Below are 24,872 nucleotides of genomic sequence, written 5' to 3' on the forward strand. Positions count from 1 at the left end.
TTTCCTTTCCAGTATTTATAGTGAGCCACCGATTTCTATGTTTGCTTGTTACACCCACACTGAGAATGATTCAACAGTTGAGTCTGTGCACGTTTGTCGAGGTCGTATTAAAAACTAGAAGGTAATTCAGTCGAGTGCTCAACGTCCACCAAGGCCCAACTGTCCCCTTGAATTCAATCAACTCAAACCAAATCACACACTGTGCCGAATCTTTTGTTATCAAGATTCTTGTATTATTCCTTTAGAAATCAGGGAAAATGTCAAATATCCAATCTTGATGGATCTCAACAAATGTCGTGGATGTTTGAAACAAAGTTAATTTATATCAAGACAAATATAACATAACTGTCATTGACATAAAAGTGTTAAAAGGTGTAAAAGATTTGCAGTTATTACAGTATTTTTATCACAGTATTATGTATAATACCTGTTATTTGTAATATTATTAAGTTCTCATAATGCTGTTTTATATTTTTGGCTCATAACAGTTTGTACTCTATATGCTTTTGTATTTTTAAACTATAAAATTATTTATATTAATGGAAACTGCCGACATATTTTTCTAAATGGAGATTTTCTTGAATTCCTGATCAGTCTCATCCGGACAGGAATGAAAGGTTACATAAGAGACGTGTATCTATTAAATATCAAGTGTTTAACATGTATTATGCTGTATGATAAGACTCTCCGCTTTCTGTCGAGTCACCAGAGAGCCCATCGCGCCGCCCGTGTCAGCCAATCAGCGGCGGAGAGAGAGGGCGTACGGGTGGCGAGGAGCAAAACTGCGGCAAAGTAAGGTTGCGAGAGGAGACGAAGTTAGTGGAGGATTGATTTGAAATGTATGAAGAAAGTGAAACTCTTGAGAATGCTCATGATATACTGTACGGCTTTCTTCTTTACAGCATTATTGGCAAACGCTGCATGCTCACTGTTAGTGGCGTGGGCGGCAGCTCGCGGGGTGACCGGAGGTAATTGCATGGTGATCAGGTTCCGTGCCCCTTCACCCTCTCATCCGTTAATTGGGCTGTTTGCCGTCTGCGAAGGTCATTGTTTGGACCGGAGAGGAAATAGTTCTCAGTGAAGAAAAGCACACAAACCTATTTGGAAAGTAGCTGGAATACCTCAAGTCAGGAGACAATGCGAGAGAAACAAACTAATTGCTGGAATTGTTTTCTGCTTTTTCCTCCTTTCCTGCGTTTGTTACTCGTGTGAGTTGGCAGCACATCTCATCAGGACGATTTCCAGACATCGCTGCAACTCAAATAGCCGGCACTGTTGTAAACAATCCATCCAGACGCTGCTTTTCAGATGAAATCATTGTCTCGCAATTGCTTCTAAAGACGCAGGTGTTCACAGAAATATGGCCCTTTTTTTTAAAGGCCTTTCAAACCAGACTCCGTGGTCAAACATGTCTGATGCTGGGTCTGCCCATGAAGGCTCTGTTATAATTCCCTCTTCAATAGAACCTTAATGTCAAAAGTCATTCAGCTCCTGGTGTCATTTAACCTTCTGAATTTCTGCCATTACCCATGGTGCATATCACGGGCAATTTAACCTAATAGCTCTTTTCTTTGTGTAATTATACCCATTACGGCAATGTGAGAGATTTCAACCCGTCAACTGTCTCCGTCCTCTGTGCTCTCCCCGCACAGGTTATAGATTCTGCTCTTCTTTTCAAGCGCGGTGCCGAAGCCATCGCCGAGCGCCACAATGCTCACTGGAGGGTCTTTGAGAGAGAGAGAGCCTCTCGTTTGGCAGACACCGGTGCTGATTGAATAGATGCCTGAAAGGATTCTGAGAGCCATTTAAAAAAAGAAGAAGAAAGAAAGAAAGAAAGAATCATTTGCAACATATATGCCTTAAGGTCTGGGGATCAAATCATTCATGTGCAATTTGGCAACATAATTATATCTGGATGATTTTCTGAGCATCACAATAGTGTGTGTGTGTGTGTGTGTGCGTGTGTGTGTAACAGCTGTCATCCAGCGAAGCTCATTGACGGATGGTTGAACGCCTACATTACATCTATGGACATTACGTGTGGTACGCACATCTTAAATCGAGAATGTAAGTGAGAGCGTTGGCACTGAAAAAGAGACAAAATGAAATGCACTCAGACAGACAGCATGCATACCAAATAGTCGGCTTTGGAATTTGCTGTTGATGGATATTTTTTACTCCGATGCACAAAGGAGATGCAGGAACTGCTCACGCTAGAAAAAAAAGGCTAGATCCTGTGGAAGAATGATGATTTTCTTTGTGTGCTAACCGTAGTTTTTAGATTATGGGGTCACAGCCTGACCCTAACCCCATAATCTGAGGATCCCTTATTCATCATGTGGGAACCATCAGCGTTCAAACTGTAATGGGAATCAGCTCAATAGTTTGTAAAGGTTTCTAAGCAAAAGTCAAATGGCATCCTGCTGGTAGCACAAGAAGAAATGTCATACAAGACAAAATGGGGAACCATTCATTTTCAAACTCTAATAGAAATCCATTGAAGTTATGGTTATCATGGTCGGTAGGAATCATTTCCTCAGGTCCATGAATGTCTGTGCAGTATTCAGCCAATAATTGCAGAGATATTTCAGTCTGGACTGAAGTAGTGGACAAAGCTAAAGACTCACAGACCAACGGTGCCAGAATTTAGAAACCACAGATTTATTTAATGACATTGTGAGTTGTGCTGCTTTGGGTTTTATCCATTTTGAACATGAACTACATATCAATTTCTGCTGTTTGATGGAAACTTGTTGTTTTGTTGACGCTGAGGATCGGAGGGTTTGTCTTAATCACAACTGTCCTGCTATAACAGAACCAATCTGTTCTGACGGAGATAAAACATTCCTGAATTACTTCACTCATTTACATGCAGGCCTATTTTCAAGCTAAGAGTTTGGTAAGTACTCATATTAGAAAAACTAATCGAATTTAGAAGTCAAGTTGATCCCGGATCATGATCCACAAATGAAAGACAGACACTGATAATACCTTCAAAACCTGGGATGTGAATTAATCACTGAGACTCCTGCAGATAATCAGAAACCTGGATCATGTCAGATCCATGCAGGGATATGAATAACCAGCGTTCTTATGTTCCATGTCTGATCCTAGATATATTTATATATAGAAAACTGAAACCTGCATTAGTGGTGGTAGGTACTGAAACTGAAATAAAGTCAAATATGACGACCTTATTACAACAATTACACAATATTGTGATGAAAACATGAATCCCTACACAAACACAGGTGGATGTTTGACCAGAGGCACCGGATGATACCAAAAGTAGTTTTTCACATCGTGTGTGTGGGCTGGAAAAAAAAGCTCAAGAGGGGTCATTTGTCACAAGTGAAGCTTTTGAACAACCACAGGTGTGTTTCCAGCACCTGCACTCCCCCCAGGGAGCAGGAATCTCTGAAAGAATTCAGTTCCTCAACCTGCTTCTCCACCAGAGGAGCCGGGGGAGGTTTTCCCTCCACAGAACAGAACAGAGGTTTCATGATCAACGGTAGAATCTCTGCTTTGTTGTTCATTTCTGTAGAAACCGTGTTCGGTACGCTTGGTTTTGCAGTGGAAAGTGTCAAAGTTCCTGGATATTAGTTATTAGTTAAACCAATTTTGCTGAAACTCTTGGAGAAAACCGGTAATATAAAGCAACTAAGTACATTTACTGAAGTACTGCTCAGTTTAAGGTACTTTTACCTTTACAGTCCTACTCCAGTGCTACTCCAGTGCACCTCTGAGGAAAATACTGTACACTAAATAAATGTATTTGTTAGATTTAGAGAGTTACTCTGCAGGAATCCAGGGAGAAACTCAACTGAAAGTACATGTCAATGTTTTTTTTTATCTGTACTTTTACGACACCACATCACAGAATAAAGGTTTCAGAGTTTAAAGACTTCAAACTCTGAACCACACGACTGGAACAAACTGAAAAACAAGCCGCAGTTAGAGACTCTCTCTGAAGGACTTTTGACTTATTGGCATTTTTTTTATACATTTGTGAATGTTTTAATTAGTGTGTCTGTCTGTGTGATGTCTGCTTTGTGAGCCTTCTTGATCTCAAAGAATCATAAACTGAGTCTTAATAATTAATCACCAGAGCCCCCAAAGTCTCAAAAGAGTGTATTTTTCATTTAATGTCCATGCGGCTGTCTTGTGCTCACACGATCTTCTGTATATATTGTATTTTTATCTTATAATTTAACAATAACCCTAGAAAGTTTCATAGAAAGATGATACAAGTAGAAGTTAAATCTTCTTAAATATGTGATTGGAGTTTAAGTTTAATGTGAGAAGAAACAATATGAAAAGTCAAAAGCATTTATTGTCATTATATTGTACAAAATACAGTGAAATGAAGAGCGCTTCTCCTGGTTGGTGCATAAAAGAGATAAAGAGTTAAAAAGAACACGTTGCCCGCAACAGATAAAACAGTTAAAACGACCTAATATAGATGTAAAATGTAATATTCTGCTTTATCAGTGTTACACAAAGAACTGCATATAAGACCCCATATGTCTTTTATCTTATGTCTGCTGTTAGATTCAAAAAGACGACTGCATGACCAGGAGAGTGAATCTGTGAATATGTCCTTACGATGTGGACAAAGCGCCCGAACATCACAATAATCAATATATGAATCCGTAGTCACGATAGTATTAAAGCAAACCGTGGACTCAAAGCTCCGCGTCTGATCCCTTTCACAAAACCCGGCTGTTATCGCCTCAGCGTGAGTGCTGGAGTCAAATCTGACAGCAAATGTGTTAAAAGATTATGCAAACGTTAATATTGCAGGATTTACAGAATACATTTCCTGCAAGTTATTTCATGTGAGCCTTCAATATTCTGTTCCTTTAATGAGCTTCCCTCTTGTTGCTGTGAGGTTTTGGCGATCATCACACTTTGGAATTAAAATGGTTGAGTAACATCACAGTGCGAGAACTTCGGAAAGTCGTTTTGTCGCTTGTCAACAGCGGATTGGTGACGGGTCGGGTTCGGGCTGTGACATGTTCCCCCGTTAGGTTGTTAATTTGATATCTATAATTATTTTAAGGTGTTTTGGGTCCTGTGAATTACTGACATCTCTGGTGATCTGATCAGATTTCACTTCCTTGTTCTAAATGCAAATAAACACCATTATTGCTTTTTGCAAAAACCAAAAGGGACATTAGTTGATATTGTTGTCATGGTGACAATGTCTAAGTTGTGAGAGCTGTGAGAGAAACACTTGAGAAACGGCCCTCAGCATATAAAATCATTTCCAAGTGGGTTAGTCGATGTGTGTGTATAGAAACTGTGCATTTGCCCTTTAGGTGAAGCTTCTCCAGTATAGCACTGATGATGCAGGCTAAATGTAGGAAGACATCTCTAACTGACTTGAAATGAGAGCAGAGCAGAGCGGGCTGGCATGTGATTGCAGAGTTAGTGAGCCTGTTGCTAATCACCAATCATCATCATCATGACTCCAACATAAAATGAGCATTAAAAAAATGTGCCCTTCCATCTCCTCTGACGAATCAGACTGTAAATCGCACGGGCTCGTGAAAACTCAACCGGCGAGTTCCATGAGAGATTTGTTGTGATTGGCAGAGAGGTCATCGTTCCATTAAAGCCTCAGCGCCATCACGGTCATTATCAACTGTGACATGTGCTCTCCACTTGTTGCTCCTCTCTAATTCCCTGCTTGTCTTTTATTTGTGGGGATGCACTTTGATCCTTGCACTCCAATTAAACACACAAAGGAATGAGCTGTGCAGGATACGGAGTCGGTACCGATGCTGATGAGCTGCCAGTTCGTCAAAGATGCCGGAGCTCACATCGGCTGGTTTTTCCGTTAATTAAAGGCTTTGTTAACGAAGTTTCTCAATCAGATTCTTACTAGAACTGACGGGATCCTGTGTGGACACAATATCTATATAAATCTAACATTTCACATTTAGGTTTTAATTAAGTATTTAGATTAGACATTACCTTTAATATATTTTTCACAAAAGAAGTAAATATTGCAAAGTTCATGAACATTGCTGTAAATACGATAAAACAATTCTGCTTAAAAACAAACATTCCACTTTTTAGAGACATTTTGGAGCTAAACATTGTGAACAAAGTCTTTCCCTTGTACAAACTTGTATTTTAGACAACTTGGTGGTTTGGTCAAATTACTAACAAATGGAAAAAGTCGATATCTGATTTCCAGTTTTATTCTTTTCTTCTGCCTCTCCCACTGATCCAAGAGAAGTTTATTGGATATGCACATGACGCTTCTAATCAAGTGGTGATAGTAAAACAAAACAGTAAAGTTTTAGAGCAGAAACAACGACAGTAAAAACTTTCACATGAATCTGTTCTTATTATAAAATATTAGTTAGTGCATCTTAAAAGCCAATATTTCCGGCACTTTAATTCAGTAGCAGGCTGTGGGTGTAGAACTCTTATATTATATCGTATTTTGACACTGATATTGAGTTTGTTTACGAATGTCTGTGGGTAGAAGAAGGTCAATCTATAGTTCCAGCACCAGAACGTCAGGATTTGTCCAAAACCCTGAAATGTAGTTTTACTCTAATGAACTCATTGGGGTCAAAAAGGATTTTTAGTTCCCTAGAGGCTGGATCTATGTTGTGTCATATTAAACTTTATATAAAGAGTTTTTAGATTTGATTTATAAGTTTACCTTTGACCGTTTTTGTCAGAATATTCCTGTTGTTATTATATTAAGAGGTTAACAGATTTTTTGCAGATATTATTAAATAAATCAAATTAACTGCTAATGTTAAACTTTAAGTGTAAAATGTGTTCTTCCTTACACATGCCAAACTTTTTTTTTTATTAAATCAAATTACCTTTCCACATCTCATCTGTTCTTTTCTCCCTTTTCTTCTCAAAGGCACCGCTGAACTTAGAAAGAAATACTTTCCACTTATCATTCATCACACATCCACTTGATCTGATTTCATATTGTTCTTTCCTTAGGTCTGTAGCATGAAACTACTATTATGGAATACCAAAGGCCTCGGGTCCAAAGTGAAAAGTCCCATTAATAAAGAAGAGATTACTTTCACTTGCTGTCAAGGCCCCGTGCTGCTAAAGGATTGATGCTCTCACATTAAATCAGCCCCTTCAAAGGTCCTTCCAAAACTGTACCAGCGCCAACTGTAAAGGAATTTTTATTTCTCTGTTATGTTTCATTTTGTGGTGAAGGGGGGGGGGGGATGTGTGACATGTACAGACACAATCACACATATACATATATTTATATATACAGTATATACCTTTACATTATTATTACATTTCATTTAGCTGACACTTTTATCCAGAGCGAACCACAAGAAGTGCATTCAACCGTGAGGGTTAAAAAACTACAAAGTGCGACGTGTAAGTGCAACTAAACTTTATTTTATTTTATTTGACGATGGTTATTTGACATCATCTTCTTCACCAAGGTGTAGACTGAAGATGTAGTCTTCAGTCTGCGGTGGAAGATGTGGGGACCTTCTGCTGCCCTGATATCAGTGGGGAGCTCGTTCCACCATTTGGGAGCCAGGACAGCAAACAGACTGGACGGGTGGACGGGCTGGGGTGTAAGGTTTGACCATGTCCTGGATGTAGACTGGTCCCGATCCACCAGTGAAGGGAGCGGAGGAGCGGAGGAGGTGTGAGTGAACTTAGGTTGAAGACCTGTCGAGCTGCAGCAGTCTGGCTGAGCTGTAGAGGTTTGGATATGGGACACCTTGTCTTTGGGCCTGGAAATACCTGGTGACGCCCCTGGTCTCAGGACATTGTTAGCAGCATTGATGTTGTGATTTGGTTTGTTGGGTAGAATTGTAAAATGTCTGTTTTTCTTTCTTGGCTTGTTTCCGTTCTTTTCTCTCTCTCTCTCTCTCTCTCCCCCCCCCCCCTGCTCACAGCCACAGGGTTTGTTGTTCAATTTTTGTTGTCGAAGCCATCATTCAAAATGCAGGGCTTTCTTCTGACAGGCACTGAAGCAAGGAAATGAGAAATGACTTACACAGTTTAGCTCCTCTTCATTTTCACTTGCCTTATTATTATCAAACACGTGCACGCCCACGCTCTCACACACACACACCTGCACGCTCGTGCACGCACACCACGTGCACTTTCACAAATGATTAGTGAAGCCTCCTCAGAAAGAAAGACGCCCGAATCTGTAAGTGGTGAGAGGTTTTTTGTCAATGTCCACACTCCGTGACGTACAGTACATTTAGTCGACTCTGACACTGTGGAGAGCGATGGCCCCTGCACACCACTAATTAGCTGTCATTCATAATTGATTAAAGCCCAAATGTAAATAATAAATGGAAATTGAATTTTATTTGTAGTGTCTTGTCAATTACATTTACCCAGGGCATGGCTGAGGCCGGACGTAAACATGGCTGCATAATCATGTGAAAGGGCACGGAGGCGCTGGAGGAGTCACTCGACTTTGGAGAAGTTTTTATTTTTCAGTCTTCTTTTATGACGTAGTTTGAATGATGAGCAGCCGATGGGCCGGGGTCTTATTTTGGGCTGAAGGCAGCGTTTCAAATCTCACACTGAGGCCTCGACTCTTTGGGAGAAACTTTGACTTTCATCTGAGGAAAGTACATGAGATCGTTGATCATTCATTTTTCTCTCATTTTACCTTTATGCATAATGAGGAAGAGGAGTCTACTGCTTTTTAGTTAGGACATTGAATGAATACACCAATAGATCTGTCAATCATCTGCCATTGTCTTCCTTCTCTACAGAATGATTTATGATTAATTAGAACAAAAAGTATTAGTCAAAGAATATATAAGTCAATCAACAGACAATTCATCTTGTATGCAACCGTGATGATAAGTAATTCATTGTTTAATCCTTTTTTAGGACCAGGTTTTGCAGTTTACCTGATTCCAGCCTCTTACTTATGAGAATTTGCTGCTTTTTGTTTTCTCATTTCATATTTATACGTCTCCACAATATTACAAAGGGAAACATTACATTTTTTATTCACCTACACTTATTTAGCAGCTGTAGTTACTTGTTCCTTTGATTTTTTTTATTGAATCGTCAACTTTAAATATGTATTTTTATAGATTAAAGCCCAGACTCACCCACTGTGATAATTTGGCTTCTGATTAAACATGCTCAGGTTGGAGTTGTGCAAAACTACATTCGCTTGCACTCACATGCGTTGACATTTACTGATAAGAATTATGAAGTTTAAACTTTTCATGCAGCAAATCTCATACTGGAGCACCTTAAGTGCTGAAATATTCCTTTTAAATCTGTTTAAATCTAATTATTATCTTGTATAATAAAATCTAAAAGGGGTCATTCTATGTTCAACTGGATCCTGAAACACAGGATATATTTTTGTAAATAACTATTTTAAATTGTGTTATTACAACTTAAGTAAAAGCTCTTTTTAAATTTGTATCTGTCATTCAGGTGAACGAGCCACTTAGAGAGTTTGAAAAAAATGGTTTGCAATAATTCAAAATATTATCTGTGGATCTATAATGAAAACAAACGTTATTTGCAGCCCGACATGTCACATAATCATCATCGTTTATCAGCTGTTTTTGTAAAGAGCTTAAGATTGTCAATGTATTTTTTTTTCTTATCTTAATTCAAGTGTGTGGTCTTTATATTTTTAAGAGTCTGACTTTAATTAAAGTTGAAAAATGTCAAAGCACCATTAGAATAAAGTTCAGATTTTAAGCTGCTTGGCTGATTCGTGCTAGAACTGCCAGTAAGAAGTAAAGAGATGATTTGATTGGTCAGTGTCACGGCTGGAATTCTATTGGTCAGTTCCTGAGCACGCAGTTGAAGCCAGGAAGTGTAGTTCAGGACGTTTGTGCAGCGACAGCAGACAAACAGTTTGAACCAGGAGCAAAACAAACACGCAACTGAGCTGCGACTACTTTAGAAAGTGGGCGGAGCAATAATCTGAAACACAATCAACACCAGGCTCTTGAATGAAGCTTAGAAATAAACTCACTCTAATGGAGGAACTGCGCTGCTTTTATTTTGAAAGAGTTTGTTACAGTTTGTGTTACAGGCGGCTCATGTAGGACCGTTTTGTACAATGTGTGTCTGTGTGTGTGTGTGTGTGTGTGTCCACATTCAAGTGTAGTGCTCTGTACAAGCAATTTTAGTAATCACGACCAGCCAGTGACCGGCCTCCCCGTGCAGTTTGGATGTCTGCATGTCTCCATTGTGTATGCGCATATTGTGAGGAGTGTGCTCTCCGAGTCGGGAAAAAAAGCCATCGATGCAGTCTTCAGAAGTAGCACATCATTAATAACGGAGGGACCTTTGAAGATCCTGCATAAATGTCTAATTAGGTTTGGTAACCTTTAGGAAACTCAAGTGGGTGAATACTAAACAGTCCTGGAGACCTTGTACTGCATGGCAAACTAAGCACTCAACATGTGGGAGAGAGCGTTGACATTGAGGAGGTTTGTTCCCCCCCGCCTGAAAGGGCACGCAATTTGAGCCACATTACATGCACGTCTGAACTCACTGGACAATTTCGGGCCAATTTATTGTAGTTAACCATCCCGTGTGTACGCGTCATCACGGAGGTGGAACCAAAACATGCCGTGATATTTACTTTTTTTGTAAATATATTTCGGGGGGTTGCCCTTCAAGCTGCGTGGATCCCTCCTCTGCATAAGTGTGACGAGCCTGTGTGGCATTAATTAGACCCTGAAAGGCCGATTTATTTTTCTGTGTTGTGCATGGGCCAAACTGAAAAGTCAAAGTACATCTCAAATAGATTTTTCTCAAAGATGGTTTCTATCAAGTTTGGTTTTCAGTACCTGTGCCAAGGAAGTTGTGTTTTTTTTTTAAGTCTGAGTTTGTTAGTTTGTCTGTTTGTTAACAGGATTACACAAAAAGTGCAGATTACCATGAAACTTGGTGGAAGGCTGCATTCTTGGTCAGGGAAGAACTCGTTAAGTTTTGGTGTTTCCATTTTCTTTGGTTTCTCTGGGAGTTAATTATGAATCTTGATAAAATTAAAATTAAAATCAGAGATGTTTAGGGGACTGATATTTATGAGTGTGTAGTTTGGTGCAGATCTTAATAATAACATGGATTTAGTGGATTTAAATGTGGTTTCAAAATGGGACTGTTTGGCTTTGGCAGATTTATAGACTCTGTATACTCTGGCTATAAAATGAGGCTGACTTGTGATTGGTCGAGCCCATGTATCTGAGGGACCTCAGTACACCTCGATCGCTACTGCGCCGACCCCGCCTCCAAATGACACCACATGGCACAAGATGGCGGCAACTATATCCAGGGTGTATGGGCTTCATTTCTGGATAGTGGAAGGAATAGAAGATACATCATTCATCTGTATTTACAGTCTATGAGCAGGACCAGTACATCAAACTCCTCCTGTGCGTCAATGAGTTTGATGGTTGTACACATAACTTCCTCTGACATCTTAACAGAGACGCACCAGGCACAAATAATAAAGCTCACGATGACGTAGCCATCTGCATAGTCTTTGCGTAGATCCTACGCAGTCAGAATAAACCCGGCTTAAGTCTGAGTATTGAATCCACCAGCCATGTTTGTACTGAAATAGCGTAAGACGGACGTGACCTAGAAAATACCACAGAGAAAGACTGCTTTCCTCTCCAGTGTCCTTGTCTTTGTCTAATAACACACGCATTAGCAAGTGACGGCGTACAACAATAAAAACACCAGCGTGCTGAGTCTCCAGCTGTCACAGTGCTGCAGGTAGTTAAGCTTCTTTCTTTAGCTGCCGCAGGAATCCCAGGCTAAAACGCTGCCGTCTCACTGTGAGTTTGTTCTTGTTTAATGACAGATTTTCTCCGGAATTCAGCAAAAAAGAGAAAGACTCTCATATAAGTGGAAGCAATTTGGATGGATGTGCTGTGTGTAGGTACCTGAAAGCATGGAAATGGACTAATTACAGTGTATTATCATTCATTTGAAGTGGGTAAGTGATAGGTATAATAACCCCTGGACCCCGTGCATGCAAATTGAATGAAAATGGTTTTAAAAAACTCTGCTCTGACATATAATACTGACAAATGATGGTTTTTACTTGAATCCCAACCTGGAAATAACAACACTGGTATTTGAAGGTCACACATGTTGCGCTTACAATAAAAATACAGTAAAGAAAAGGAAAACAAACCAGCCTCAGATTTAAGAGGAAAGTCCGGTTCCAACCCTGTAATATAAATATGTTGGGTTTACTGCAGCTTTATATATATCATATTTCTGTGAGTACTATCATCATAAACAGATTTAAAGCTGCACATACTTTCTAAAAATAAACCCAGACCGGTCATGAAGCTTTACCTCCAGCTCCTCGCTGTAAAGTAGCATAAACATACACATCCCAAGACACACATCACAGACACATGCACTCAAAGATATTTATTATACACACACACACTCACACAGAGAGTTGTCAGGGCACGGTGTAAAATCAGAGGGGCTGTTAATGGAGGCGGACAGCTTGGCTGCTGTTTCATCAAAGTGCAGAGGAAATGCAGATCTGTGTCCTGCAGGATGCAGGGAATTGGATGAGCTTCCTTCTGTCTGCTGGATTTGAAACAAACCAGCAGGGATTAGACAGCCTTTACCACTGTACAGTGGCTTTCTAATGGCCGTCCACGGGAAATGTTTACCCACTGTCTCGCATGTGTTGATTCTGCCCTCCGGAGCACAAACGAGTCCCCCGCTCAGAGCTTTATTTAGCCGCCGAGCGACGAGGCAGCGCTGAGGAGAGTTTTATAAATTGATTGATTTAAGCAGCTCGGACTTTTCTTCTGATTGTGTTCAAGATAACAGCTTTAATACAATGTAATAAACGTTGTATTATATAAACTAAAACAGCAGCCGCCTTAGATTGAACCAAGTCATGCTGAATTACACACAGTTTAATAACTATGCCAGATATTTTTTACCGTTCACACAGAGTTATTCCCTGGGAAATTGGTTAATTGTCAGAAAAACACTGTTATTTCTTGATGTTAAAGAAAAGTCCTGGATCCGCCTCGTTTTCCAGATTAATACCAAAATGGAGTTGACTCTTTTCTGTTCTCTGACCAAACCTTCCACTAAGTTCTCTCTCTTCTGTTTTGTACTCAGACATGAAGCGTCCTTGGGTCCCGTGAAAGGCGCAATATAAATGCAAGCCATTATTATTATGACTATTATTATTAAGTTTCATGGAAATCACTGACAAACAAGCAGACAAATGGGTGAAAACGTAACGTCCTTGAAATTGAATAGATTTTCCATATATTGTATATTCCTTTGTACAACATTTCACCAATTAATGAACAGGACTTTAATGCAACTCAAGCAATATCATACTGGGCCCGCTTTAAAAGCTCAAACCAATTATTCATTTATTATGATATTTCATGACTTTTTATAATTTTATGGTGATTTTCCACAACAAAAATGACAGTTCTGTTGCAAATCTTGTTAAATACAATGAACTTTTACAAATTCTATATCTGTAACTGAATTTCTATGCTTGTTTTACTCCTATATCCCAAATAAGTCTATTTGGATTTGTGTTATTGATTCATATAAATATAAAACAGTGACATAATGAGAACAAGTCCTCGTATTTACTGTCTGGAACTTGTTATTGATAACTGATAAACTGATGATTGACAGGTTAATCAGATGATAATTCCAACTGCTATACTTTGATCATAACAAATATTTGAATTAATGATTTTTTGAAGAAATCCTGATTCATCCTGCATTCATCACATGTTTGTCCAGTGAAATATTTAATACATCAACAAAACTGCATATGTCTATTCAATACTAGGTTTGTAGTACTTTATATATAAAGTATAATTTCGTAATTCTCTACAAGGGGAAAACCCATTTACTTAATGTCGAACACTGCTATTAATATATTTTTATGTACAGGAGAAAACAAGATGAAATTGACTAAACTACACGGACGTGTCATGAATGTATTTACATGAACATCCTGATCCACCATCTTCCTGCCAGACGGTTATTGGTGTCAATGCACGTTTTCACTTCTTTCAGGGTTTAATTTAAACCTGTAATTACCTGAAGCTTGACTTTACAGCAGCCACCTCTTTAGTGTGTGAGACAACAACGAAAGCTGGTTTGACTTGGCGCCATCACAGGTGTCACAACAAGCTATTTACTGAGACTAAGTGCTGGAGCAGTTCCATCACCGAGCAGGAGCTGTCCAGGTGTTTTGTCATTCGGTATCAAGGCAGTGCAGTTCATCTCCAGCTCTCAACAAGGGCAGAGTCTTTACAGTAGCATTTAATGAATCACTCTAAGGCCGATGTTATTTTAGGAGAATCCACGTCAGCCCCCGGGAACCGTATATGCAATTTTGTCACGTTCCGCGATCTGTCAGCGGCATCTTTCTGCTTCAAGGTGAAGGTCAGCGAGAGGAGCGTCAATTATGTTCTCTGTGAATTACATTCCATCAACTGAAAACAGAAATACAGAGTTTTACAAATTAAATATCATCAACAACCACCTGAAACAACTTAAACAACTCATTCTGCGCCTCTCTCTCCTGAGAACGACGGCGCGAAGGTGTCAGCCGGTTCTGCCGTACTGACGGAGCCCGGGGGTCCTCGGAGGCCTCTAATTTTCTGAGTGAACGGTCCCAGAAAGAGCTAATGATATGTTAATGCTGAATGGCAGACATTAGGGAGGCCAAATGACGGCAATCCCAATTACCTCCGAGGGACGTGGGGCCTTGTGCGGTTTTGTCACGCAAACAAACTCTGTAAATACAAACAACGTGTGGAACAGTGGCGGGGAAGGACTCAGGGGTGGCTGACAAAATGTCAGGGATCTGAAAGAAGAATCAAGGAACTGAAGACCATGCAGCTCATACTTGAACAATGACTACGCCTCCGCACTTTGTTTAGCAGCGGAGGGAAAGGAGAAAAAAAAACATTAACTGCACCTCACTGCGAGAGAGATCTTTCCTTTCCTGTGAGAACAATTATCTCTCCGGAAAAAAATGCCACAGAACCCGCACGCGTCTTTCAAAAAATATCGCCGCAAACTTTTTGATTGTTCCCTTTGTTTGTCCTTTTCGTAACTTCCCCGCCACTGATGCAGACGCCCGTTTGGCAGGCGTGCGGGGATATCGCCGTGTTTACTTTAGCAGCAGACGCCGTGTGGGGTGGAGGCAGTGGGAGGAGGTGAGTTGTGAATGGCACAAGATTGAAATGCGCCGCAACAGCTTTTCCCACTTGTACGTACAGTATCCCCCTGTGTGGTTTTACCTGTATCTGTTAGTATGTACGTGTTCCTGTTTGGCCAGGCTTAGCTGCAGATTGCTTTTCCACCCATTCCTTCCTCTAGTGTGTGCAGCATATGGCCATTGTGATGGAGGGTAAAAGGAAATGACAGGCCATTTGAAGATGCTCTAGTCCCCGCGTCATGAATAATGCAGAGGGAGCAGCGAGCAGGTTCTCAGCACAAGCTTCAAAGTTTATCGGGCTCCCCTGTCTCCCCGGGAGAGAGACTACAGTGCTGCGGGGAGATTAGACCGACACTGAGCAGGGACCTGGTCAAACTCAATTAAATACAACCAGGATAATTCCATCCTCTCATTGTGCCATTCGGTTTTATTAGAAAAATAAACCCGGCATGCTCACACCTTGAAATGACAATGGCGAAGGAAAACAGCAGGTGAATTATTAAGCAGCGGACTCGGCTGTTTGCGCAGTTGCTTCATGCAAAAATATGCAAATGGGGCGGATGTCAGAAGAAATGATGGATGGATATTTTCATTAATGACGTCAGACAAACATCGAGATCAGAAATGAATCTTCCGCGGAAAGGGGTCGAACTTTTAAAGATTTTAAAAATGCACAGAAGTGCTGCTCAACCTCTGCTGATGGGTTGTAACAGTCCCATTTATAGATGATTTATTAGTCATCCTCATTTAAATGTATGATTCACTTTAAAAAAAAACACCTACAGTAAATCTTGTTTATTTAAATATGCATGTTTTCTTTTTTCTTGACAGTTTCCGGAGTCTTTCGAGAGCTAATTAGCCCTGAAGCCCCTCCTGGTGGCACATGTAGGTCCACAGAAACACCCCCTCCTCCGCGGCCCGTTGTTGCATGTAACTATTTTCCATGTCGACACGATCAACAAACACTTATGCCACCCACACATTCACTGCTACATCGCACCAGGCTTGGTTAATGATGACAAACCTACATAAGAGTACAAACCGCCGCTAATTAGGCCTGCGTCGATTATGGCTCATTAATGCTGATGTTGCCCTGACATGTTTTTGCCAATCATCAGTGGAGAGGGCTTCACTGTATCATTTTCTAATCACTGTAATTCATCATTGTGGCGATGCTCCGAGTGGTCGAATGTTTCCGTCGGGGAAATGACCCAACGTGAATGAAAAGTGTAGTTTCTGCTCTTTCCGATTCCATTTCGAGACTTTGCTCGCAAAAATATTTTCTTCTGTAACTTTCCAAAGCAATGGAATTTCGATGATGCAATAAGGTCCTACTTTCTTATTTCAAAGCGCAATCTCTCTGAAAAGGGTTGAAGTGGAAAAATAAAACCGAAAAAACTAAATAAATTGGGTCTTTTTAGGTTTTCGTTATAATCTAAAATTGAATCAGTTGACCGAGAAATAGTGTCGTTGAAATCGAGCCATGCATCATTTAAAGGTGCGAGATGTAGTTTTTCTTGCCGGGCGAGCGAGTCTGTCGAAGAGAAGACACGTTAGCTAAGACGTTACTTTCCACAGCTGGAGGCGGCTTTTGATGCGCAAAGAGATTTAGTTTGATGCTAAACTCGCAACGTTCTGTTAGATTGGTAAATAAACAGCTACACTCGGCCCCTTTAAAGCAAAACTATGTAACTTAAAACTTTAAAACAGCAGCTTCAAAATCCCTTTGATGGTTCACTGACCTGCAACAGAGAGAATGTTTCCTCTGTATTTTTCGTCTGTTCTTCCTCATATGTAACTTTGGTGAACGGGTACGATCTCCTGTGAGAGGCGTGGAACTTATTTCAGACATGCACTGAACTCCGGATAATCTCCCAACGTTCTCCGGAGGGTCTGCACGTGAGATCCCAAATGTCTGAGTCAATTGTTGCGTACATTCCCCGTAGTAAAAACTCTGGATAACTTCTGAGTGATGTGAGAAGACAGCAGGAGATTATCCAGAGTGAAACAACCACTTAATCGCTCGGCCACGTAGCCCAACAAAATCAATCCCCACGTATGGCAGCAGAGGGCGCTGCTGCTGCTGCTCGGAACAGTTACTCACTGTTGCTTTAATGACTGTTTACCGATGATGTGTGAAGCTGTTTCAATGTGCAGATGAATTCGTATGAAGCTGTGTAAAAACCTGTGGTGTTGTCGTTGACCTTTCTAAAACAGCCTCCACTTAACCTGATGATCAAATTACACGTTTATTTCTCGTGCACTCGCCCTTTTTACAACTCTGTCCCACTTCGTCTGGATATTGATGCAACGATGACGGATCAATTTCGAGTTATTTTCCAGTTATTTTCCTAAATTTCTCCTCTTCTACACCCTATTACCCTAATCGCACCACTTTGACCTACTTTTCCACCGCTCGGGTTCCCCAGGCGCTCGAGCTGTTGCTGCACACCCACTCACACACATACCTCTCAAGAGAATTATTTATATTGCCCAGGTCTGGGACCAGTCTAATTTTGGTGGAACTATAGAGTACACAAACCTAAGGTCTGACATTTCTCTTGCTGAAGGCGGGCGAGCTGTGAGCGCTACTGAGAGAGACAGAGAATAAAACATGGAGCTGCGATGGCCTTTGATCTTCCTTTGCCTCCTTTTCTCTTTTTCAAAGGACCAGTGAGGAGTCGTCCAGCCGATGCCGCAGCAGGGGCCCCGTTTCTCTGCCACCAACCGGCTCCCCAGCACGGACGACCAGGGGATTATTTATTTTTTATTTTTGTTCTCTGCGAGAAGAAAAACGGAGACAGGCTTTCTTTGGAGTTTTGTTCCATGCTGGTTAATCGCAGAAATAAATATTCACCTACACGCATGAATATGCGAGGACTTAGTCCCCAGTTGGCTCAGAGCTTAGCTCTCGACTCATTTCTCAGCCACAGAGCGAGAGAGAATAACATCTTGCTCTTGAGGTGGATTTCTGAAACCCCCGACTGAAATATAAACCTAAGAAGTAATTGTCATCATCGAAACATCATTTCTGAAACGTGTATCACTACGGAAACAGGAGGTTAATTGATGAACATGTTCGTTTTGCTATCATAGTTTTGCAGCATAACTTTTAAAGTAAGTCAGGTAATCATGAAATATCATTAAAAACCTCTAGATTGTAGAGGTTTATAAGTAATGAGAGAAATCAGTAAAATTACATAAATACATTCATGTACAAAAGACTTATTGGTTTGTTTCTTGAACTCTGCACAGGTCTGTTAATAATTGATTTATTTTTTTTGACCAAGACCAAGAATAATTTGTTTGTCTAAGGTTTTGGTCTTTTCGATCGTTGTGGTAAAACAATAATTTTCATAATTTGCCTTTCTAAGGTTTTTGGATGTTGTGGAAATGCGATTTTTCAAGGACGTTATTTAAAATGTTCACGTTTGAAATCAATTGGAACCAAGATTTCGTGAGAAATGACCGTAACCAATTTCTTTTACCTTAATATATATGGTAAATTCTTCTCATGAGTAACTATACCTCTGTTAACCCCATTATTACGATTAATTATTTTCTGGAATATAATGCAAACAAAGTCATCATTTAATCTAGAAAACTACGAAAACTATGAAAGTACAAACATTAATAGAGGAGTTTATTAGAGAAGAGTAATTATATGATAAACGCTCTCAGACACCTGCGTGATGCACATGCGGCCGAAAGGCGACTGCAGAGAACGATTCTCTAACGAGCGGCCACGAGGTCAGACTCTATCAGCCGTGTTCCAGAGGACAATCTGAGGAGGAGCGTGTTCCTGATCATCTCGCCGAGACTCTCGGAGAATGGGCACCTCTTTGTCAGGGCAATTTGTTGATGATGCATGGTTATGATAAGAATTGAGTGAAGTGCCTGCAGTTGCCCGGGGGTTCTCCCTCGCCGAGGCGCCGGGGCCAACACGAATAATCAACCCAGGTCCAGATTGAGCCCCTGATAGCAGAGGATTCCCTGATTGCTTATTAAGTTCCCCCGGGCGCCCGGCGTTTAAGACGGTCGCTGCTGATTTTGATTGATAGCTGGTCAATCAAAATCAACATCTGCTCGTATCAGCCTCTATCAGCACCGGAGTTTACATCACATCTGTCTGTCTCCATCTCCGGAGATAACGGAGATCTCATGATCTCTAATCTACAAAGTGTCTCTTGCTATATCATCACTAAAACCCATCCTGGGTTAACTCGCCCTCCTTCTTCAGAAAACTCTGCAGAGGAGAACGAGGAGGATTCTCTTTGAGTTACAACTTTTTGGGATTTAGAAGTTTTTCGGTGAGACAATGTCACTTTTGAAACTTTACAGTGGCTCTCATTTTAAAGAGCAGGTTTCTACTCCATGTAAGTTTTAAAACAAGATTGTAACTTTGACTGACTTCTGAGTGGCAGCCACAAGAAATGAGATGATGCTTTGGTTAAAGACAACTAAGCATTTAAATGACGTACCGTTACTTACGAGATAAAAATAAACTGTCATAAAGCTCAAATAATCTCAGATATAAGTAATAATTAATTATTAACAGAGTAGTATCATAGGCACAATTTCTAACATTAGCCACTATAAGCAAGGTTCCTGTTAGTTGTTGCTTGTGTTCTTCATATTTGTTTTTGTTTTCATTTATGCTGCATTTCTGCATTTGACGGGTTTCTCTTGAGGTTTGTTAGGGTTGTGTTTACGGTTGTGTTTAGGTTTAGGGTTGTGGAACTTTTTATCTCCTTATATTCACCACGACCCTTCTTCTTGCTCCATCCGGCTCAGACGAGTGTTGTTGTGGTTGTAAAAAGATTCTTCACCTACGCTGACCCCTGAAGTTTTAAGAAACGACACCATGTTTGTTAACTGCCCCATAATGAGAACACACGGTGAACTTGGTTACTTCTTAAGCACTCATATAAAAAAAATCTCTGATGTTTTGTCTTTGCCCGGTTCAAAGCTGTGGAAACTGTGTCAATACCTGTAAGGAGACGCCGTATTTACCAAGCAAAGACGCATAACAAGTTCCTTGCAGTCTCTTGCATCACTGAGCGTCTCTGAGTGCCGTCGAAATGCAGCGACAGCAACAGACGCAGGTCGTCTACTTTTTAACTAAACTTAAAACAAAACCGTCACTGACACAGATCACAGTCGCCTCCCAACAAATATCGTTTTATTTCTTGCGTACGGACTCTTTCATTAAACAGAGAGTCGGTCAAACAACAACAGAGAAAATTTAAGCGAAAGTCATTGAAGGTAGTTATTTTTTAAAACTTTTATTTAGTATTTACCTGATTTTCTCTTAATTTTCAACGTTCAAATATCTACACAGAGTAAAGATATATCGCTTTTAGAAATTCTTTATTATGTCATATTGTCAACCGAACCAAATACTACTACTAACATTTATTTAACACTTACTTAAAAGTACAAGATTCACTGTTGCATCATCAGCCTTTTAATTCAGTTGTGTCTGTTTTACCATTTGTCGTTGTGTTGTTGATCTGGTCTGAAAACGTCTGTAACTACACTCAGATTACACATAATTTTCACTTTTAGGCCGTGTTAACGGTATTGTAACACTAATCAAATATTAATTATAGGGAGATTTAAAGAAATAAAGCAATACCTAATTCAATAGTCATAAATATGTAACTTTGTGTTTGTTTAGTGGGGATTTTAATCACACAAGTAAGTTTTAATTTGCAATTACACTTAAATCACACATTCTGCTAATTTCTTAATTAACATTCTTTTACATACTTAGTTGTTTGCAAGTCAAAATAAGACTTTTTAATCAACAGAATTTCATAGTGACACAAACATAAATATAAGATGTGATTCAGAAAGTGAATGTTTGAGTTTTGATCTCCGATGCGTCGCCTGAAGTCTTAACGTCGATGTGTCTTTCTCATTCCTCACTACGTACATGTTGCTCTGAGTGAGTCATCACCACAACACGCGAACACACCTATGAGCTTTGTTCTGAGCGCACGACGCAGCGCCGGATAAACTGTGAAAACGTCCTCAGACGGCTGATGGTGAGCCTCAAAGTCATCACACATGCCTCTGCGGAGCGTCAGCGCTTTGTCTCCATCAGGCCTTTCAACTACAAAAGCCTCATCAAAAAGAAATATGAAAAAAAAGAAAATGATTTTTCTCTCCTCCTCCTCCCATTCCAACCCCCTCACTGGTTCCTTGAGTTCCCTGAGTCGAGAACAAAGCAGCGCGTTGTGAAACCATCGATCATTACTGTCAGATGCTGCTTGTAGTATATGGTCAGAAAGAACCTCTTTATTTACTTACCTCTCTCCCCGTGGTCGGTGTCGGGAACTGAAAGAAATACCTTCCGTCTCTTAAGGAACTGAATGTCAATTTTATTTTCAGGAAAAGGATAAAAACATCATTTGCACATATTTCTGCCTCTTCAAAATAAATAATAACACATATCGGGTTGTACATGTCCACACCCAATTTTCAACAGAATTCATTTAAGCCAGGGAAAGAAATGGCACAACATGATTATCATACAGTGTGTCCCCTCGCCGCCGGTGAACATTATCGGCTTCATTTCTGAATGACAATATATGTTGGACTCTGCAAACTACAGAAGCAAAATTTAATTTACTTACAAACTGCGACTTCACCCGGGTGAGGACGGAAACAATGTTGTTTTTTTTTTTTTACGAGAATCGAGGCGGCATGAATTTCGCAATCAAGCATGACCCCCCCCACCCTACCCCCACCCCCCCCCCCCCCCCCACCCCACCTCCTACAAAAGCAGCAAATCATACATTGGCAATAGGAAGAAGAAAAAACAGACTCTAGACAAACACTACATTGCAATATCTGCAAAATGTATTGTTAGGAGAATAAGAGAAATCATACGCTTTCCTGTTTCACCCAGTGGAGACATCGATCCGAAACAAAGAGTCTCCTTCTTTTTATTATTTGCACAACGTCTGTCTTCACATCACTTCGTTAGCACATCTACTACTGGTTTATACTTTATGTTGCACTTTTCATACAGAGGTGTGACTGAGTCCGTGAGTAATGTGAGTGAAAACAGCCCCTCGACACCCTGCCCCAACACAAACAGAAGTAAAAAAAACAACATAGAAATCATTGTGAAATATCATAATGAACAGCCAAGTGACTCGCGATGAGTCGCCGGGGACATTTCACGAGAAACTTCTATGTTTTTCTTTCTTTTTTTTAAGCACAAAGATAGCAAAGGAATGCATCAAAGCAAGAGTGCTGGGCCCCGTGCCCATCGCTGGAATGACAGGACTGCTGCCTCCTCGTATAAATACTCCAACATGTATGCATTCTGCAGTCAGTGGTTGGACTCCAGCCCAAAACCTGAAACCTTGAATGTCTCTTTGCACACAACGTTTCCACTTTTGAAGTCTGTGTCAAACCGCACCATGGCACACTCCTCAAAGTCCGTGGAGGGAGGTAAACAAACCCAAAACCTTTGAAGTGTTGACCTCTCAGTCTCTCTCTCTCTCTCTGTTTTGTCTTTGAATCTTTTCCTCCGGCGCGCTAAGGCAGACAAATATTTTCTCCGACGATAAATTACTCTTATTTGAATGTTAAGAGAGACATTTAGGGGCTATGAGAAGACACTGGTGCCGTCGCTGTTGCCGTACAGGTCGGCCAGCTTTTTGAAGCGCGGCCCCCAGTTGCTGAGATAGTCATAGTTCTGGTCTGAGTCTGTACTTAGTGACTCCAGCGAGCTCAGTGACTCCGCTACCGAGCCGCTGCCTTCAAAAGCATATGTCTGCAGGGAGTCGTACGGGGGAGCCGACGGGTCCACGTCAGCATCCTTGAGCCGCTCCCAGATAAACTCTCGGAACACCACATTGTCTGGCAGGGATTTATAGGACGGGCGAGAGGCTGATGAGTAATGGAAGAAGGTCGGTGTGTCCGGCGTGACGTCTCTCCGTACACTGGGGTCCCTGATGACGTTCAGGTTGCGCAGGGTGACCATGTCGAAGGCCTCCGTGTCCTCCTCCCCGCCGCCCTCGTCGTCGTAGCGGACGATGTTCTCCCTGATGTCCCGCTCCTCCTCGAGGATCAGAGGCTCCTTCTTCCTCCGACGCATCGTCACAATGAGCAGGACCATGACTGCGGAGAAAGGAAGAGACCTGAGTCAATATCCACTGACCACACCGTCTGCATCAATCCACTGCAAAACATGGCTTTTCAAGGAGCCAAATACATTATGACAGCGATTCCCAACCGGTGATAACTGTGCTGCGGAAGTGATTAGCACGGTGGCTTGATTTAACAGTGAAAATAGTTTTGAATCAAAAGTTTAAAAGACAAAATCTTTAAAAGTAATTAAGTTAAAAAGTGAAAAACAATGGATTTACAGTTAAATAATTGGTGAAAAAGTAAAGGCTTAGTAATAGCAAATACAGAATTGGCAAAGTATAAAAAGTTGAAATAGTAATGGAGTAATGGAATGGATTAAGAGTTGAAATATAGTGAAAAGATATGAATCAAAGTTTAATGATGAAATAATTAGCAAAAACATTCACAGTTGAAATAGTTACAGTATAGAAGGGTTTTGTATAAAGTGTCATTGTATAGTAAAGTGTCAAAAATGTCATCGTAAACAAAAACATCAAAAGAACGTTATAGTATAATAAGAAAGAGTAAGAAACAGTTGCCAGAAAAGTTGTGGATTAACTGTTGAGATTATTTGTGGATGATGGATTCCTGGAGTCCATGTAGCTGGGAAACCACTGCTCTGTGAATCCAGTGACACTGCTTTGCAAATCCTGTCAGAGTTTACTAAACTAAACTCCCAATGTAATCTATGTTGCCCCTCTGTGGCTTCCACCACCTACATTCTGCTTCCAGACTCCACCAGCCTGGAATCCGTGGCCCTCGGAGATCTTAGCAGACGCCCTCCTCCAGCCCGGGCTCCCTCTCCCATATATTATTGCTGAAAATAACTCTACGCCCAAGCAAACTGGCAAATGTCTAATGATCCTCTATCCATCAATGTCAAGCTGGTGCCAGTGAAATATCGTTCCGTGGGCCCATATTTCTTTTTTCCGTCGTGCTGTTGAGCTACTGCAGCAGAGGAAGAGGCACGGGAACCAAATTCAAAACACCACTCACACTCTCTAATAAGGGAGCAAATGGAGGAGTTGGACGGGAGGAGAGTGTCACATGGAAAAGGGCTGCAGGAGATGAATGAGCGAATCTCTGTTGGCTATTCGCTGACCGACCCTTCAACAGCAGCATCACCGCTCGACAGTTTGTCCCTCGATTGAAAAAACAATACTAATAACCCTGACACGATCCGTCTCCTCCACACGGGGCAACAAATATTTCTGCGGAAGATTGTTTCCTATGATTCTGGAAACTCAACTCGGTCTAAATTCATTTTTTCTCTTCTCTCGATTCAGCGAGGCTCCTACAAAGTGAATTACAAAGTGACACAGTGAAACAGAATATTCTCGGTGCTTTCCAGCAAAGCTCTTTAGGGTTTAATGCCTAGAAGGCAGCCGCGGTGCGTGACAGCCTGGAAACGGGCCAACATCCAATCACGTCCGACCGAGATGAGCAGGTGGACGGCCGAGCATACAAATGGTCGATCCGTGCCGAGGGTCCTGTTAGAAATGATTTT

The 24,872-nt window shown here is 40.9% G+C and overlaps 1 protein-coding gene across 2 annotated transcripts in view; it reads right to left on the reverse strand.

The window, feature by feature from the left end:
- Nucleotides 1–7,868: 7,868 nt before the first annotated feature.
- Nucleotides 7,869–24,872, reverse strand: part of cdh7a (cadherin 7a) — a 105,554-nt gene continuing 88,550 nt past the window's right edge. The window contains exons 12-13 of one of the 2 annotated variants that reach the window (XR_004612327.1): nucleotides 22,717–23,356; nucleotides 7,869–7,893 (exon numbers count right to left, since the gene is read on the reverse strand). Coding sequence is in view for 1 of the 2 variants with exons in the window: in XM_034572441.1 (XP_034428332.1) it covers nucleotides 22,842–23,356 (515 nt within the window). In the remaining variant the exon portion in view is untranslated. Of the gene's footprint in view, nucleotides 7,894–21,601; nucleotides 23,357–24,872 lie in introns of those variants that run through there. The other variant, XM_034572441.1, reaches the window with a different exon arrangement.

This window comes from Hippoglossus hippoglossus, chromosome 20 (assembly GCF_009819705.1).
Source record: "Hippoglossus hippoglossus isolate fHipHip1 chromosome 20, fHipHip1.pri, whole genome shotgun sequence".
In the NCBI taxonomy this organism is placed as follows: domain Eukaryota; kingdom Metazoa; phylum Chordata; class Actinopteri; order Pleuronectiformes; family Pleuronectidae; genus Hippoglossus; species Hippoglossus hippoglossus.